Here is an 18633-nt window from a genome sequence, read left to right as displayed (position 1 = left end):
TCAAAGGAGACCTCGAGGGGAAAGAAGACTTTGGGAACTAGTGAGAAGAAAAGTCTTTGCTGACACTAATGAAAACAACACAAAATAACTCAAATATGACAATACCATTTGCTTTCAAAGGCAAATATTGTATTTCTCAAACAGATACCACAGACTACCTCCACTCAAATATAAAACCACAGGTGTTTTAATATTTTAACAACAACAACAAAAACCTTCCAGAGGGCTTTTTATATTCAAACTCAAAAACATCTTGCAAATTCAGAACCAGAGTATCATGCCTAACCGTAAGCCTTACGCAGTTTCTCCATAAAATAGAAGTCCCATCATTTTACTACCAGCACAGTAAAAGAAAAGCAGGATTCTGAAATGTTTTATTAGCACATGTGAATGTTTCAGGTTAAATCTCCCTTGCCCCCAGCTGCTCCTGCTCATGTGCAATGACATGGGCACATGATACCACCGAACATCCTGGGTGTGCAAGTTAACAGGATATTTGAGTCTGGGCAGGCTTGGGACCAGAGTCAGAGGTGAAGTGAGCACCAACAGCACAGATCCTCCCTGACTATGAAAATGGAAAATGCAGCGATATTAAAAACCAGGGGGAACTCTGCCATAATGAAAGTCACCGAGTGCAAAATTTGAGGACCAATCTTCCCAACACAGATCTGAGTTGAAATGCGGGGCAAAAGCACAGCAAAAGCACAGACCCAGCCCACGGTGCTCACCCACCAAGGTCATTTTTGAACACCTCCTCCCAGGACTTGCTCTGAGCAGCCAAAGCAGCCCCAGGACAGCCCCACACACCGTGCCCTTTTGAACCAGAAAGCAGGTGAATATTTCCAGCTTTTCCTGCCAAGAGTCAAACCCCACACCATTACTGCCCACAACCAGTTCAGGACTGCTTTCCTCTTCCCAAAAACTAGAAATGAAAGCAGCAATTTGGGTAATCATTCCTCACTTCCAGAGGCAGAGAACATGCTGATGGGGATAGTCCTTCATGCCCTAAAAACAGATGGTCTGAAAAAAAACAGGATAAGGTAAAACAGTGCAGGTGTTTTCCCAGTGGCTTTTTCAGTGCTGCATCCCCAGAAAAAGGCCTCCAGTCAAAATGAGACCATTGCTGGTAGCCATCAAAAAAAAAAAAGTAACAAGCAACTGTGCCAAGGATGATCCCAGCCCCGGGTATCAAAACAGCTCTGTTCCACTTCCTCAAACACAGGCTCATTTATACAAATAAAGAGGAAAAAAAAAAAAAGAAATCGCATTCCATGAGCTGGCATCTAGCATGACAAACTAAGATTTCAAGGCACTTGAAATTAATTAATATTTGGATTAACATTCAGAAGTGACTGTTCACACCATTAAGTGAAGCAGAAGCCCTTCAATGAGAAATGTGGCAGGATGAAAGGTTTTGCACATTAAATACACAAACAATTGCAACCCTTGAGTCACAGAAGAGTAGAAAGCTGCCCTTTGGAGCTTGGAAAACAACTCCTACAGGCTGCTGCAAATGTTTTCCTTCAACAGAAGGAAAATTTCCAGAATTTGGGGGTTGACTCCAGCTTAATTTTCTAATGTATCATACTTAAATAAAAGTCCTGTCAAGCCCTGACATTCAGTCCTACCAGCAGGTCAAGCCCCCTCTCTGTTCCCCCACCTCCTGCAAGGTCACCAGCACAAAAGGAAGCACTCAGCATATCCTGTTCTTAAGAAAATATTGTAAAAAACTCGGACCAGTTTAATGCTTAGTTTGAAGAAGCACAAGTAGCTTTTGGTGTGCAAAAGGCACCTGACAGAGGGGAGTAATGAGGGCAGAGCCAAAACACTGAACATCTCTCTGGCATCCACTCTGCGCAGCAAGAATATCTTTTATGGGTCCAGTGGACATTCGGTCGACTCGGTAAACACTTCTTCACGCAGGTTTTTGGAACAAAATAGCTGCCTGGCAGGAAATAAAGTCTATACGGCCCGGCTACCGTGCGAGGGACACGCGGGATCCCCTGCACTGCCCTAACACCGCACAGCGCCCGGCTTCCACGGGCCGGCAGGAAAACCGGCCCCCAAAGGACCCGCCGACCTTTCGGATTTTCACTCGTGACTCAAAAGAACAGCGAATATCAGCGGGTCCGTCTCTAGCGGAATGCCGAAATCTGCTGCCCGAGGTTCCAGGCGCAGGCAGGGCACGCACACAAGCCCAGCACATCGTGCCGGCGGGGCAGCCACCCACCCCCTGTCCGGCATCCCAGCCCCCTGTCCGGCATCCCACCCCTCTCTCCGGCATCCCACCCCACTGCCCAGCATCCCACCCCCCTGTCCGGCATCCCACCCCTCTCTCCGGCATCCCACCCCACTGCCCGGCATCCCAGCCCCCTGTCCGGCATCCCAGCCCCCTGTCCGGCATCCCACCCCTCTCTCCGGCATCCCACCCCACTGCCCGGCATCCCAGCCCCCTGCCCCGCACCTCCATTTCAGCGAGCACCCCCCGACCTGCCACCCTCACGTCCTCAATCACACCCGAAACACGTCCCAGGGAACCCCTCCGCCGCCTCGGAGCGGGCACGAGGGGCGAAGCCGTCTGTCATCGTGACATTGCAACATCCGCGGGTAGCGCGGCGGGCGCCCGCGGCGGCAGGCATTGCCGCCGGCGGCGAGCACCGCGGGGTCCCCGCGGCCGCGCCCCGCATTCCTGCGCACGGCCCCGGCACGGCTCGCAGCCCGGGGAAGGAAGGGCATCCCCACCCCGCAGCGCTCCGGGCGGACACAAAGGCTGCCGGCGGTACCCACCTCTCCTCCTCCATGGTGCGGGGCGGCGGCGGGGCCGGCTCAGCGCCCCGGGCCCGGCATGGCTGCGAGCGGCCGCCCCCGCCCCGGGCCGCTTCCTGCGGGAGCGGAGCGCTGCGTGCCGGGCGCGCCCCGCCGCACCGACTGCCGCCGCCGCGCAGCCCCTTCCCCTCCCTCCCCTTCCCTCCCCTCCCCTCCCCTCCCCGGCGGGGCTTGCGAGCGTCTCCGGGCAACGGCAGCGCCGCCCCGCACCGCCCCGCACCGCCCCGCACCGCCCTCCGCACCCCGGCCCCGGCCCCGCCGGCTCGGCCCCGCCGCCGCAGCGAAATAGGTCAGGGGCGGCCCCGAGGCGGCCCGGCCGAGAGCCGGACGGGACGGGCCGGGCCCCGCGGGGCAGCTCCCGCCCCGGCATCCATCCCTCCGCCCGGCCGCTGCCCAGCAGTTGTCCTCCGAGTGGCCCAAAACTGCTTCAGTCTACGGACTGGACGAAAGTTTTAGTGGCTGAACATCCCCAGTGCCGAGGGCAAGCCCGCGCAGAGGGCAGCGCGGGAGAGGAGCGGTGATGGCGAAGAAGGAGAGGATCCCAGCACCCCCCACTCCCACCGCAGAAAGCGGGATCTTACCTCCAGTTCCCCAATTTATCAAAACCTTCCTGCCTTTTATGCAATCTATCAGGCCAAATACACCCTTGCATAGGCAATAAGGGTCCTCAACTGCAGGTGCTATTTAGCCTAAAGCACAGAACTAAATTACATTTCCTCCCCCCTCATTTTATTAAAATAATTTTTCAGTTAAGATTCTCAACAAGTTTTCAGTTGTATTCTGCACCGGTGAGGCCATAGGGGTTAATTGTATTAAAGACAAGAAACATTTGCTTTCTTCATTACTCATCCATTCACAAAATGTTCTTGTGCAAAAGGAAGAGATAACTAGAAGCATCAAGAGATTTCTCTTGGAAGGTGCCATTTCATCTCTTTTGAAAATAAAATTTGTTTCTCCTCAAGTCCTCAGCCCAAGTTTCATCCATCTTTTTAAAACCTAACAGCAGTGATGATTGAACAGATGCTATTGTACCTTCCACAGGAGGGTTTCAAAAGCTCATTGAGAATCTTAACTACTCATCACCCTAATTCTTCAGATAAGAAAACTTAACACACCTGGAATTTAAAGGACTTTATCCAAGACACAGGGGGATTGAGAGTCCTGCTATTTAAACACCATTTGGCAGTCTACCCATAAACAGAAGAAATAAAGCCATGAAGTCAAACATCACACAGAATTCAGGCAAAATTCCTTCATTTTCCCTAGAGAATCCCGTTAAACTATCAGTTTTAAACATCCAGATCCTTGAGTATTTTCCCCATGTCCAGTCTTACACCGTTAATCCACAACATTCAAAACTGCAAGACACAAGCTCAAACCAGAGAACAAGGAACTATATAAAAACAGTAGAATTTACCTCGGAAATGAGGGCTAAAGCTAGTTTCCACTGAGTAAATCCCTCAGTAATCATAAAAAGTCCAGATACAAGAGCAAGTCCTGAAACTGCTGCAAAGTGCCTGTGTATTTTTATTAACACAAAGTTTTTCAATAACAAAATATTAGGCTTTCACCTTAAAAATTTACATCAAACCCCAGTCAACCTGGGGGCTAAACACCCAAACTGAACCAAACCAGCAATACCTTCTTACATGCTTTGCCCCACAGCCTTGTGTACCACTGGATTCTACAGATTCTGAAAGGTACAGTGCCAGACAAGAGCAAACCAGTGAATAATCCTTGCTGGAGTGGGACAAAAAGATGTTCCAGTAATCAGAGATTATTTTTCAGCAGTCTTGTAAAATAATCATGACTTGGTAACAACCCCAAGACAAAAACTTCTTGTTTGTTTTTGAGTGCAAAGACTGGTATCTTGAAAAAGCATTCAGCTAAAAAGAAGTAGTGACACCTGATGGGTGGAATTTTTCCAGCCCCTTTCAAAAATTCCTAGTCTCAAGTAGGTGAAAATTACTCCTACATCTAATCTACCTTTGATCACTGACAAGCATATAACCAATTCTCACAGTAGAAAGGTCCCCAAAACACCTGTTCCAGCCAGTCCCACCAACACCTTTCCAGATTCCTGTGACAATCTTCTGATCTACAGTGAAAGACCAAACCCCCCAGTTCCAAGGAGGCACAGGGAGAAAGGAGAGAAAAGCATTGCCAGTGTCTCCACAGCAGCAAGGAATTTCTTCAATAAAAGTGGCATGAAGGGAGGGTATGAAAACAATCTCTACCAATCTGATCCAAAACTCTCTCCTGGCCCAAAATCCAGCAGCTGGTTTAATGCTGGGGACATAAGGAAAGGACATGGAGTGCTTACGAGAATTTAATTCTGTGAAGAGCCCCAATAAAATCAGACAACACCTTGTCAATCTCCACAGCCTCTGCAGAAGCCTGAAAGGTCATTTTTTTCTCCCAAAAATCCAGCAGAAAGTAAATGGCATCAAACTGGGAAAAATCCTTCCTAGCTCTGCAAGGCAAAGTGCAAGAGTCCTGAGTCACTGGATCACCCAGCCTGAATACAGTGCAAACAACAATTCAGGAACATTTCACTCCCCTGTACATACCTGGAAACAGGTATATATCAATGTTCAGGCTCCAGAGATCCATATCACAAGCAATTTCCTATCTTTAGCAGCTTTCCTGCTTAGTTGCATAACCTCTTCCATGGAATTATTAAACATTTAAAAATCTATGGGTTCAGCACTGAAGAGGAAAAGGCGTAAATAAAACACTGCATTCACAGAAGCTTTTAAAGCTGCATCTTCACAGCTTAAATTATTTTTCATTCTGGGTTTTTTGGGGTTTTTTTAGAGATAGAGATATTTATATAAATATATATGTTGATATATAAAAAATATTTCTTTTTATTAATGCATATATTAAGTAGATATATTTATCTTTGAGTGACCAAACTGATCTCACACTGAAGCTGGTCCTGCTTTGAGGGTTCTCTGAACCAGATCATCTCCAGGAGTCTCTTCCAAATAAATTGTCATCCTAATTAAGGAGATATTCATTTAGACAGATCTGTATTTAGACCATGGGTTTTCTTGGAAAAGGTTCATGAAGGATATTAATATAAGAAAAGCAATATATAAGGTGTCTGCTGGAATAGCTGCCTTGGTAGCTCCAAGGCTAATTGGGGATGGTACTGGCTCCCAAGGGACCTGGAGATCGAGGTGCCTCAGCAGAGAAGTCCCGAGAGTATCTGCTGCCCAGCCACTGCTAGAATCCAGCAACAAAACCAAATCAGCAGCTAAAATTTACCTACTACAGCAGCTCACAGGAATCCAAATCCTCGCGAGGCTCAAAAGGACGCTCTGGGAGCCCTCGTGGGAAAGGACCTTCCCAGAGCTGGAATCAGGGGTGCTCTGGCAGCTGGAGCAGTAAGAGATTCCCACGGGAGCACTGTTTTCTACAGCACGCGATCCGCAGAGCAGGGGTTGGAGCACGCACCCCAGCGCTGCCCCGGGATGCGCTGTGCGGAGATGCCGCAGGAGCCTCCACATCTCCAGCGGCGCTCCGGCTGTTGCCCTCTGCTGGCACACATCCCGCTCCCGTGCTCCTGCAGGCCGGCACAATCCGCCTGCACAACATTGTTCTCCTTTAGCCTTTTGTATAAATCACAATTCCTATAAAAAGTGGGTTTATTGCAACAATTTCATAACATTACCACCTTTAGGGCAACGACCCCTGACCATCTTCACCCGCAATTGTGATTTCTGGGGCATCAGAAATCACGCTACACAGCAGTTACCCACCAGCTGAAAATGTTCTTCCTGCTGCTCTCCCGACTCTTTCCTGGAGCACAAGCCACGGATGTCACCCACAGTCACCTACTGCAGAGGCACAACTTCCTGCCCTGCAGTCATAGTACATATTTATCAGAAATTTGCAGGAAGATTTTCAGATTTTATTGTTTAGAATTTAGTGTTCAAAATGGAAAAAAAAAAAAAAAATCAGGAAGAAAACTGTAAAAACAACTCTTGTGGGCACTGTAACAAAGGCAAAGACCAGTATTCAGTTGTCTAAATGCCACCAACTCTCTCTTCCTCCTTAGAGTCTGCACCTACTGAGCATACAGTTCTTGCTACAGGGTCAGAAAAAGATTGAACTTGAGAAAAAGTTTAGGTTATGGACCAAAACATGGGATTTTTTTAACCAAAATGTTTCTAAGAAGGTATAATTGTAATGTGATTCTTCATCTTTAAAATACAAACCTTAATGCTTCCTTATTACCTTCAGTAATAAGGGGAAACTATCCATATGCTGCATGAAGATGTATGGCTCAATTAATATTTGTATACTATAACTTAGAACAGCATAAACAAATCTATTCCTGTTCAGGATCTGAACACCATAACCCAAGTCTCTTATCACTGTTATTCCCTGTACAGTCACTGTCTTGCTCTCTTCTTGGATTTTTTTTTAAACATTTCATTTCTTGCTCTTTGCACAAGCCAAGAAACACAGTCCACCACTCTCATATCGTAACATAATGTGCTGCAACATCAACACAAATGAGTGAATCCCACAGATGCCATGCACGAAGATTTAGACAGGATTGTTTCTGCAGGTGCATTATTTTACCAGAACAGAAAAACCTGTCTGAGGCAGCATATCTTCCTCACAGGTAACAGGCTGACCATTATCATGCCTGGCATTTTCTGGGCAAACCCCTTTTTCTGTTCAATATTCCACAGCTTATTCAGAGTGGGAGCTGTATGTCAGGGGCTCGGCTCAGGTTTCTGTTCACTTACTCGACTTTTGTGGTGTGCTTTTCAGGGCTCAGCTTTCCCATCCTCTCATTCACACAGAACTGCACCCTGTGAAAGAAAAAAACCACACTTTAAAAAAGCATTAGAGAGTGTGTGGCATCAGCTTGTTGCAACACTTTTGGCACAGAGCAGCTCCAGCGATAAAACAAGCGCAGCTCTTCCTTTCGAAGGTGATGTTTCTCAACTCCCTCTCATCTTACTCCCCAATATATTAAAAACTAGAGCTCTCCGTTGCCACCACCTACACACAAAGCCATCGTAACATTTCCAAAACACACATGTGGTGCTGATTCATCGCCAAGATCACGCCTCAAAGATTTGAAAGTAAAATTGATACCACACAGAGGAAGTTGAGATTTTAACTGGTGCTGGGTGAGTAAAAGAAGGCTCCCACAACATCTAAATGATGTCATTTGAGAAAAAATAATGTGCCTGCATTTAAGACTGTGGAAAGTAGATGAGCCTAGAGGGAAAAGCCACACTGACTGCAAGGGCTGGAGCTCCTTGTGCTCTTGGGGATTTCGCTTTTTCAGAACACACCTCCATGAATGTAACAGTAGAAAGCTGGCACTGCTCTTGCAGAATGCAGTTGCTGACCACACTACGCAAGAGGCAATAGCAATGACAACTCCAAACATCCTGCAGTCCAGTAGCGATCTCAGTGGAGAAGTCCTGAACTTGCAATCAGGACTCAGAGGAGCCCTTTCCAATAAACGGAGCATCATTATTACAGCAGTGGTGGAAAGAAAACAAGTCCAAATGAAATCTCACAGTGAAGGACTTTGGCTGAATTTGTTACCCAGTAAACTCAAAAGATTACTAAAACCTGAAGAGGTACTAAATAAGCACAAGGAGAGAACTGGGAACTTAGCATCAGGTATCTTTCACAATGCTGTGACCCAGCCCAGGAAGAGCCAGCAAGCCCAAAACCAGAGGACATCCCTTACGAAGAGGGAGAGGATCTGGAGGATGAAATTGGAGTAACCTATTTCAAAACACAGCTGATAGTGCTGTGCTTGTATACAATAACAAGGTAAGCACAGCCTCCCCCCAGGGCCATGCCCTGCCCATGCTGCAATTTGTTCATCGGGGTGTGTGGTTAGGAGAGGAAAGGGAGGCTTCCCACTGGAGCTGGGTTAGTGTGCAGTAAAGAAAGCAAGATTATTGATCCTCAGAGAAAAAGTAAAAACCACATGAACTTCCAGTCCCAAATTACTTGTGCTTTTTACCTAGCACTGCTTGAATCCAAGCCTGTGCTGCAAACAGGTTCAGTATTCCTGAACTTCCTTCTTCCCAGTCAGTGCCTGCAGTGACTACACACTCATGCTTCCTACTGCCCAGGGTTCTGTGGAAAGCAAGCTTCTTACAGAAGAGAGAAAGTCCATTGTAAGGCTACAGAAAGCAACAAAAATTACAGAAGTGACAGAAGAGACTGAGATGGTACTCATCTTTTGAACTGACTAGATTACAGACTAACCGTGTTTTTAGATGTGTGGCTTTGTGTGTCTTTATGAATGCAAAGAGCATTCCCAGGAGAACAGGGCTTCTGTGAGTCTAACCAGTTGGCAATTCCACGGTACAAAGTAGCATTTGAAAAAGTCGTGTACTTTCAGATTTGTCAGCTCATTTTGCTTCTAAGGAATTTTTCTGCAATGTTAATCAGTGATTGGTACTTTGATGGTGGTGAGCAAATGTGCATCTTGACATATTTCCAGTCAGAAATGTAACTCCCTTCTAAATTGGCATAGATTCCTCACTGCATTACTCATGAAATGAGTTATTTATAGTAGTTTGATGAATATAATATGCACCAAAATTGTACACAGCTCAACATAGCCCAATTTATTTTTTTTTAAGAGCTATTCTTTCAAATCTGTGTATTTTCCATCTGCGAAAGCATTTGGGAATGAAACCATAAGCATCCTGCTAAGAGGGTTAATATCCAGATGCCTCAGACAGATGGCATTATTAGTCTGCCTGGGCTTGACATCTAGTTTTCCAAGTTAAGGAGCTTTGGTTTCTTGGATGGCTGACAATCTGAGAATAGCCAGTGCTCTAAGCCTGACGCTTACTGCAACAGCAACAGGCAACATTGCAGCTTTGCCTAAAAGATGTTCAGCAAAAAAAAAGTTACACCAAGATTAACCACTCTCAGAATGTACTTGAAAAATGCTGTTGCAGCTTTAGGTTAGGGACTCCTACTGGCAAAGGCTGAACCACAGATGGAGAACAGTACTTGAATTTTGGTTTTTAAGCTGGCCGTTTTTTGGGGTTTTTTTCTTTTGCTACAGCCTAGACCCGATCTGTACCATCTTTTTAACTATTCAGTCCATTCAGCACATAGAACTACGGGAAACAGAAAAATCTGAATAATGTATCTCTTCTGCAGTGAACCACAGCTTTACAGCTGTTGATCTTTCGGGTTCCCACTACCCATTTTCCCAGAGAGATGTTTTTAAGCGGAATATAGTTTATAGGGTTAAAACACGCCAAGAGCCATATGAACAAGATGTTATCAGTTCAAAAGTGACTACGTCCACCCATTTATATATAAGAGAAATTGGTAAGAGTTCTGGAAGCAGAGGTAAAAAGACTAAGATTTGTCAAAGTGAACAGCAATGAGAAAAGCACCCAACTCCATCAGCCCCTTTACAAGTCCTAGTATACAAGTAAGTAATACAGAATTCCCAGGAAAACACATACAGCAGGAAGACTTTCATGTTGTAATGAGAAATACACATCTGACACTCATCAATAGTAATGCTTACAGCACAAATAAATACTCATTCAAGGTAAGTGGAAGTAGAGGTAACGCCTGAGTGTGTATATAAATGCACATACCAGAAATAACAGAGCAGTAATGCTTCAACAGGAAACCTAAAAAGTGCCCATCATCAAAAGCAAACAGTGCTTGTTCAGGCTAGCTCAGAACTCCTTGTGGTGCGCTTGCATTGTGAAATACATTTTCAAGTGAAGCAGGGATACCACTGTTTTATTCATTAAGAAATACAAAAATAACAAGCAGAAAACTCATCTTTAAGGGACACATACACCAGATCACAGAACCAGTTATGCAAAACATGTTCAATGACCCATTGTTTTGTAAACTATGCCTCTGGCCAGCGTGAAAGACTGAAAATTGGGCGTTACACTTTTAAGCACCAAATATTAATTCAAGGTATTACCCATTTTGAAAAACCACTGAAAATGCCTTCTTCCAAATAGCTCAGAAAGTAAAAGGTCTGAAACAATGTAAACCACACAAATGTGCTATAAACTGTTGATTACGTGATAAACATTAGTCCACAGCAGCTACAACAGGTCAAACAATCCTAATCTAAAGGTTTAGATAAGCTGCATTCTATCAGAAACCAAACCCTCTCACAGACTGTAGGAGCAAAACCCCATTCTCACAAAACACACCATGTTTTGTTCCCTGTGTGCACATCAGAGGGGTGTCCTTCAGGCCGTTTTTTAGGGATTAATTAACAATATAATGATTTAAGTCAAACATTTCATTTTAGAATAAGCATTCTGAGGTATGCAGAGAAAGGAAGCTGCTCTCTTTTCACACTTGAACAGAGACTGACTCTGGCTCAGACTTTTTTCAGCAGCAGTGGCAATGCCATGTTGGGATGGCAGCATCAGCTGACAGGGCAGGGTAATAAACCAGTTTTCTGATCTATGCCATCCATACCTTTCAATGCTGAATGAAAGCAATATTTGCTTTACAGGGTTCTCAGCTGTGGGTGGAGGGGAGGAGGACGCCATAAAGCATTTGAGAACTTTACATTTTTAGCCATTTTAAGTATTTCTGCTCCACAGAAATGGTCATTAAGCCCATTATGAGCAAACTATCTGGTAGAGTTCAGGCACACCTCCTGCCAGTGCCAAGCTGTGCACACCCCCACCTCCCACAAGGCTCAGCTCCTGGGAGCAGGATGCCACTGCGAGAGCCACTACTGGAGCCTGGACTGCAGCTACTGCAACATTCAACACAAACCCAAAAGCTTGCCCAGCTCTGGAGGATAAAGGCTGTCCACCCAAGTTACATTACACAAGCCTGCAGGGCAAGACACAGCTTTTATTTTGTAAGTGTCACACCATCAGTGACCCACAGAGATTTATTGCCATCGAAGCTGTCTGAGCTGTTATCACTGTTCTAAACCACCTTTTCAGCACCTGAGGTTAAAACAAACACGTGGGTGGGAGGTACTTCCACAGACTCGTGCAAGTATCATTGCACTACATTTACAGGTGTTTAGCATGTTTCTCTTTAATGCAGTAGTAGTCAGTATTATAAAACTGTAAGTTAGGCTAGGTTTATTAGCCAAATAAAATTTACAAGTCAAGAACAAATTATACTTTAGAATAGACATGAACACCCATTACTATTAAAATAACTGTATGCACATTACAACACACTGAGTTCAGTGACACTGTAGTCTGAAAAGTTTGGGGCTGGGAACTCCATTTTTGTCATGCAGATTACAAAAATAAAAGAACATCTGTGTTTTAAGAAAACTACCACATTTCTACTTTATTAAATGCTGAAAGCAAACTAATTGCCCTTATTTTCTGTTTCTCACAGGTGACATCAACACAATCAAGCATTTGGTCCTGAACAGGCCATTAACTTATCAAGATAATTTCAGACATAGGAACTTCAGAACTCAACTACGAACTGAGGAACAAGCAAAATAAAGTTACTTTATTTCTGTCTTCATGACCTTCCTAAAGCAACTGTGAAGTCACAGACTTATTTACATACCAGCTACACACCTTTTTTCAGCTCAGCTCTTCCTATGCACCTCTATGCAGACAAACTCACCCAGGGCTCAGAAAATCATTAAATACCTTTAAACACCTCAGCAAGGCTTTATCAACAAAACTCTAATTACTAGGAACGGTACTAGAAACAGGTTTATCATTCCAAGAGTCTTGAAGTCACAGTGTCTTTAATGCCACCCAATACAGATCTGCATTTTTCTATATTCCAAGGTACACCCTGGCCCCTTCCCCGACCTGTGCTTACAAGATCCTCTCCAATGTCACCTGCAGTGTCACAAGTTCTCGTCCCCAAGAGACCAGCGGTCACAGGAGAGCAGTTGCTACCTCCTCGAGCCACCAGAGAACATGGTTAAACAGGTGACCATCTTTTGAGAGTGACACTAGGCAGCCTACTCCCTAATCCACATGCGATTTTCGGGATCAGCTCCTTGTTCTAGCAGACATTATTCTTACAAGGATTATTGCACACAGGTAACACACATTTCAGCATAGTGGTTCCCAAATTGTCAGATTTCACACACAAAGTCACTTTTTTAAAAACCTGTTCTAGTATCAGCCTATTCTGTCACAGCACATAACACAAAAATACCATAAAGCTATAGTTGGTGCACAAACCTTTAACTTCCTAGCTCAAATGACAAGACACATCACAAAACTCAATTTAACCATTTCTCTGCAAGCCAGGCTGTTCCTTAACAAGGTTAAGGCAACTCACTATTGCAAGGGACTAAATCACACCCCCAAACTAACACGCTACCTAGAACTCTGCTGCTCATTTGAGCCTAAACCAAGAAAACTGTGCTTCAAATGAAGTTCAGGGATGACTGTCCAACATGGCTGTAAAGTGCAAAGGTACAGAAAGACTTCAAGCCCAGTGAGCTGAAATAAAACCACCTGAAACTGTGCACGGACAAGAGCGGGCACTTGCACTGTTTTACAAACTCAAACTCTGAAACTTGACTTATAACAATGCGTAAGAGATGCTGGTGCACAACGACTAACAGGTTTCTGAGATAGAAAAATTACAATATAATTGCAAACAGCAAGTTATTTGGAACATATTTATAAAAGCTCAGCTAAGCCAAAGAGAACCAGTATCTCTATAAGAGCCATAAATGACCACAATCAGGAGGAAACTCAGCTCTTAGTTTAAATCCTGATGATACCAAGAGGTTGTCCTGTTTGTTTAAGCTCACAAAGGCAATTAAGGTGATGCAGTTTCACTTGTAATAGCAACAAAGCTCATTTCAATTTAAATCATCATCATGTTAGATGGATAACAAACAGTAACAATACCTTGAAATTTCATGCAAAATCCTTCAGCCGAGTAGCACCAAGCCCTACACACTTAACTTTTCACTGGAATCAGTGACAATTGTATGCCTAGTATCTTAGGTATCAGGAGGAAAGCAAAAAGCAGCTTTTATGATGCAGTCCCATGAAACATTGGCATATTACGAGCTTAGAAACTTGAAGTCAAAATAACATTGTACTTTTTAAATGCATGCCCCACATCATATATACTCTCACTCAAGCATATAAGGAATTCAAATCTTTTATTTGATATCCATAAACCCATAAACGTTGCTATTCTATATTTCTATGCAGGAAGGCAGTTTTCCCCTAAAACATTATGCTTTTTAATAAACAACAAACTTTAATTCTATTGCGTGAAAGGGCTACAAATATACATTTTTTAATCAAGCAGACTACACAGATATCTTTGCTTTACAACTGGCACCTATGTTACTGGTACACTTGCTGGCTCACTTCTCAGAGCTCTTTGCCCACAGTTTAGATCACCGCTTCCTGAAATATGGGCAGCTGCGATTATTATTTTTTGAATTATGTGCTGAGGCAGGTATTGCAAATCCATTCCTTTTTCCCCCCCACGCAATCAGCAGTCAGGGACCCCCACCTTTACTCACATGCAGCTCTCACTGCATTCTACACCAGTCACCCAGTGGCATAAAGTAACCTTCCCAAGTCTGGTACAATTGTTAGCAAGCCAGTTTTACTCCTGCTTTAAGGAAGCCCACAGCACGGGGCTGCCATCCTGACAGCAGATGGAGCTGCGAGAGTTCTCAGGGAACTTTAAGGAAGGACAATAGTTCCAAGTGAAATCTGTTAACCCGCGGCTAGGAAAACAAGTATGCCTTTAATAGAAGGGATAAATGTCGACCCTTTCCTGGAAGGAATCACACACAGACAAACCAAGGACTTGAAAACTAAGCAATAAGAAATTCTGAACATTTTATATGAATGAAGCACATGCTTAACACAAACTATTTCTTCAAAACTACACAGTACATACGTTGATGGAAAAGTCCTATAGAAAAAAAATTGACCAACCATGTCAGCACGTCAAACTGCCTAGTACAAGATGGTGGATGCACACAAACTGCCAAAGTGAGAACGAGTATTTAAAAAACAGACCACATCCACGGATTAGTACTTCAAAAATTTCTCTGTCGAGTGTTTCAAAGCCACCAGCAAAAAAGTCAGTTAGGACCTTTACTGGCAACAAAATATTTACTACTGTAAGTACACAGAGATTTTAAAGCAGAGGAACACTTGCTTCCAACTTAGAAAAGCCTTAAAACCGTACGGAATTGATCCTAGGAAAAAAAATTAGACATGTAAAGGTCAATGAACACAATGATTTATTTAAAAAATAAAAAACGTAAAAACCATTTTTCCTCCTTTACAGAAATGTTAAAAGTCAGTCATGAGATCCGAGTAGCTTTTGTAGAAAAAAACGTAGTATCCAGGCATCGAGTCCTTACAACAAAGGAGCTTTCCCCCCAAAACCCTCCCCAGCTTTTACTCCAGATCAGCAAGACACCTCCCACCCCGCACCCCCCAAAAAACAAAACAAGACATTTTTCATTGCTAGTATAAAAACGACCAAGGTCCAAGTAATAATAAAAAAATAGAGTCCATCAATGACTGTAACACAAAATATGTGTATGTGGGGCCCAGTCCATCTTCAGAGAGAAAGAAGTGGCACAGGCAGCAGAGGCGACCCTCAGGGGGCATTTAGGACCCGCTCCCACAGCAGGGAGGCATTTAAAAGGAGCTGCCCTTCGGCGAATGAGGGGAGAAACCATTTAGAAGCTGCCCCGTATCGAAGGGAGGGCTCTCCACGCCCCCCCCTCAATGGGTATGGGCGCTCCAGCTCAGAAAGAGCCGCCCCCGTAGCCTCCCCCACCATAGCCTCCTCTGTACGGTCCACTGTTACTGCGGCCCCCCCAGTTGCCGCCCCCTCCACCACCTCCTCCGCCGCTCTTCATGGGGCCGTAGGAGGACTGATGCTGGCTGTAGCTGCCGAACCCGCCGTACCCGTTGCCGTAGTCGCCGCCTCCCCCTCCGCCGCCGCCTCCGTAAGAACCGCTGCCATAGGAGCCGTACCCGCCGCCTCCTCCCCCGCCGTAGCCGCCGTAGCTGTTGTAGCCGCCGCCTCCTTTAGAAAGCCCGTTGTGATCTCGGTTGCCGGAGCCGCCGCCGCCACGACCCCTTCCTCCTCCTCTGCCTCCCCGGGAGGGCCTGGAAGAGCCGCCGCCTCCCCCGCCCGCCTGGATGTCCTCCTTGGGCACGGCCTTCTTGACCTCCACTCGGTGGCCCTGGATCGGGTGGAACTTGACCACGGCCGCCTTATCGGCGGCGTCGTGGTTCTGAAAGTAGACGAAACCGAAGCCGCGCTTTTTCCCGCTCTGTTTGTCGGCGATGATCTCGGCCTTCTCCACGGGGCCGAACTGGCTGAAGTGCTGCACCAGGTCCCCTTCGCCCACGTCCCCTTTGAGGCCGCCCACGAAGAGCTTCTTCACCTTCGCGTGAGCGCCGGGCTTGGCCGAGTCCTCCCGGGACACGGCCCGCTTCAGCTCCACCGCGTTCCCGTCCACCGCGTGGGGGGACGCGGCCATGGCGGCGTCCGCCTCCTCCACCGCCGAGTAGGTGACGAAGCCGAAGCATCGGGAGCGCTTGGTCTGCGGGTTGAGCACGACCACGCAGTCGGTGAGGGTGCCGTAGGCCGCGAAGTGTTCCCGCAGCCCGGCCTCCGTGGTCTGCACGTTCAGCCCGCCGATAAACAGCTTGCACAGCTGCGAGTTCTCCATGCTGCCGCCGGTGCCGCGCCTGGGCCTGGCGCCGAGACTCCTCCTCCTGTTCGGGGGCACCTCCAGAGGTTTTTTCCCTCCCTGCTCCGTCTTGCCGCCTTTTCCCCCTGCGAGCAACGCGATCTCACGGCTGCGGCGGCCGCCGGCGGTGGCTCCCTCGGCGCGACCCGGCGCCTCCGCTCCGCCTCACCTGACCGGCAGCACAGTCGGGGCGTCCCCGGAGCCGCCGCTCCCCCGGAAAGGCGGGCGGGGGTGGGGGCGAACACAGGCGCGCACAAAATGGCGGCAGCAGCTTCTCGGGAGCGCGGCCGGCGACTGGTGCCCACACAAAGGGGCCGCCGGGAGCCCCACCCCCCGGGCCCTCCCGCCGGGCCGCCGCAGCCAATGACAGCGCTGCGCCGGCGCCGCTCGCCACTCAACTTTAAGGGGCGCGGCTTCAGCCGCGATAGACGTGTGCAGCAGTCAATGAAAGGGCGCGACCTCCGCAAAAGCCCCGGGGTTCGCCGAGGACGGACGCGGCGGGCAGCGAATAGAGACGCGGGACGCATTCCGCGCGCGCCGGGCGGAGGGGCGGTGCACGCTACACCGAGCCGCCGGGCCCGCGGCCGGCAGCCAATGGGACGCCTCCTCCGGCCCGGCGCGCGCTCCCTCCCCGTTGGCCACGCCCCGCGGGGGCGGAGCGCGCGGGAGCGTTTGAAACGCGGGGACCGTTGGGCGCCCCCCGCGCGCGCCCCCAATGGCGGAGCCGCGCGCTGGCGGGAGGGGCTCGGGGCCTCCCCTCAGAGCCTCGGGATCCCCAGCGCTTCTGGCACAACCTCCCGCTCCAGCACAGGGCACGGGATCGCGTCCGGACGGTTATGGGATATCCCCGTTAGGGAGACTCCGCATCCAGTCTGTCCCAGGACTCGTCACCGCACTGTAAAGTTCTTCCTCACGTTCCGGTGAAAATTTCTGCCGTTGCCTCGTGTTCTCGTGGTTGGCACCGTGAAGCGGGGCCTGGCCAGCCTCTTGGCACCGCCCCTTTGGATACGGACACTGCCGGCGCCCGGAGCGGCGGCACCCGCTGGGCACGGGCACGGCCCCGGGCGGGACACACCTCACCCCCTGCCTTCCCCAGCCCGCTCCTGACTCCCCTCCTCGGGGGTTTAACCCTCCAGTCTGCCCTGTTTCTGTCTGCTTCCTGTCGGCGATGCTCTTCCCTGGTTTGTGTCCGCCTTCCCCTTGGTGGCCCGCTCCCGAGTGCCCGATCTGAGCTCGCAGGACGCCGAGCGGCTGGAGCGGGTCCCGAGAAGGGCAGGGCAGCTGGGGCAGGGGCTGGAGCACAAGTCCGATGAGGAGCAGCTGAGGGAGCGGGGCCGGCTCATCCTAGAGAAGAGGAGGCTCAGGGGACCTTCTGTATCTGCACAACTGTGACAGGAGGGGACAGCCAGGTGGGGATCTGGCTCTGCTCCCAGGACACAAGCGACAGGATAACCGAAACAGCCTCAAGTTGTGCCAGAGAAGGATTAAATTGGATATCAGAGAAGAATTCTTCACGGAAAACACTGTCCAGCCCTGGCACAAACTGCCCATGGCAGTGTTGGAGTCACATCTCTGGAGGGATTTAAAAGACAGTGCAGGTGTAGCACTTGGGGTTCACGGTTCAGTGGTGCCTTTGGCAGTGCTGAAGGAGGGGTTGGATTCGATGATCTTGAAGGGCTTTTCTGACTTAAACCATTCTGTGATTCTTTCTCACTCACTAATCCTGCTACTATTTCCTCCCCTGCTTCCCAGTCCTCTTTCCAGCCCTATCACAACCTACTCACCCTTAAATCTCTCTTTAAATCTCTCCTCTGAAAAGGAGGTATTTTCTCAGGGAAATAATTAGAGCTGTTCAAGAGTATGCAAGCCCTGCGGAATGATGAATAGTGAGATAATTTTGCTTTTTTCTCTTCTTTTATAGTACATTAAACATTGCCATCATGAAGACTGCAGCAATACTTTCAACTTAAGTGAATTTTTCTTTTGAAAGATTTTTCTTTTTTCAGTTTTACAGCCACTGGGGTTTATGTTAAAAATTATGCAGGAGCTAAGAATGGCTGCAATGTTGCATTAGGTGCTGTCAGGATGTGCCTTGA

The 18633-nt window shown here is 47.7% G+C and overlaps 2 protein-coding genes across 3 annotated transcripts in view; both read right to left on the bottom strand.

The window, feature by feature from the left end:
* The window catches only part of KLHL3 (kelch like family member 3), a 44007-nt gene extending 41144 nt beyond the window's left edge, over positions 1 to 2863 (bottom strand). Inside the window, exon 1 of one of the 2 annotated variants that reach the window (XM_040078649.2) lies at positions 2788 to 2863. In XM_040078649.2, the coding sequence (XP_039934583.1) occupies positions 2788 to 2801 (14 nt within the window). In that variant the 5' untranslated portion in view covers positions 2802 to 2863. Of the gene's footprint in view, positions 1 to 2464; positions 2570 to 2787 lie in introns of those variants that run through there. The other variant, XM_040078650.2, reaches the window with a different exon arrangement.
* A 12183-nt stretch (positions 2864 to 15046) lies between these two features.
* HNRNPA0 (heterogeneous nuclear ribonucleoprotein A0) lies at positions 15047 to 16783 on the bottom strand. Its single transcript, XM_040078653.2, has one exon. The coding sequence runs from the start codon at positions 16514 to 16516 to the stop codon at positions 15581 to 15583; it is 936 nt and encodes a 311-aa protein (XP_039934587.1). The 5' UTR covers positions 16517 to 16783; the 3' UTR covers positions 15047 to 15580.
* Positions 16784 to 18633: the final 1850 nt, after the last annotated feature.

The sequence above is a fragment of the Hirundo rustica genome, chromosome 14, assembly GCF_015227805.2.
Source record: "Hirundo rustica isolate bHirRus1 chromosome 14, bHirRus1.pri.v3, whole genome shotgun sequence".
Lineage (NCBI taxonomy): Eukaryota > Metazoa > Chordata > Aves > Passeriformes > Hirundinidae > Hirundo > Hirundo rustica.
This window is presented reverse-complemented; position numbering and strand designations above follow the sequence as displayed.

Excerpts from the sequence above, each read along its gene's own strand:
- HNRNPA0 (XM_040078653.2), bottom strand. The coding sequence starts at position 16,516 with ATGGAGAACTCGCAGCTGTGCAAGCTGTTTATCGGCGGGCTGAACGTG.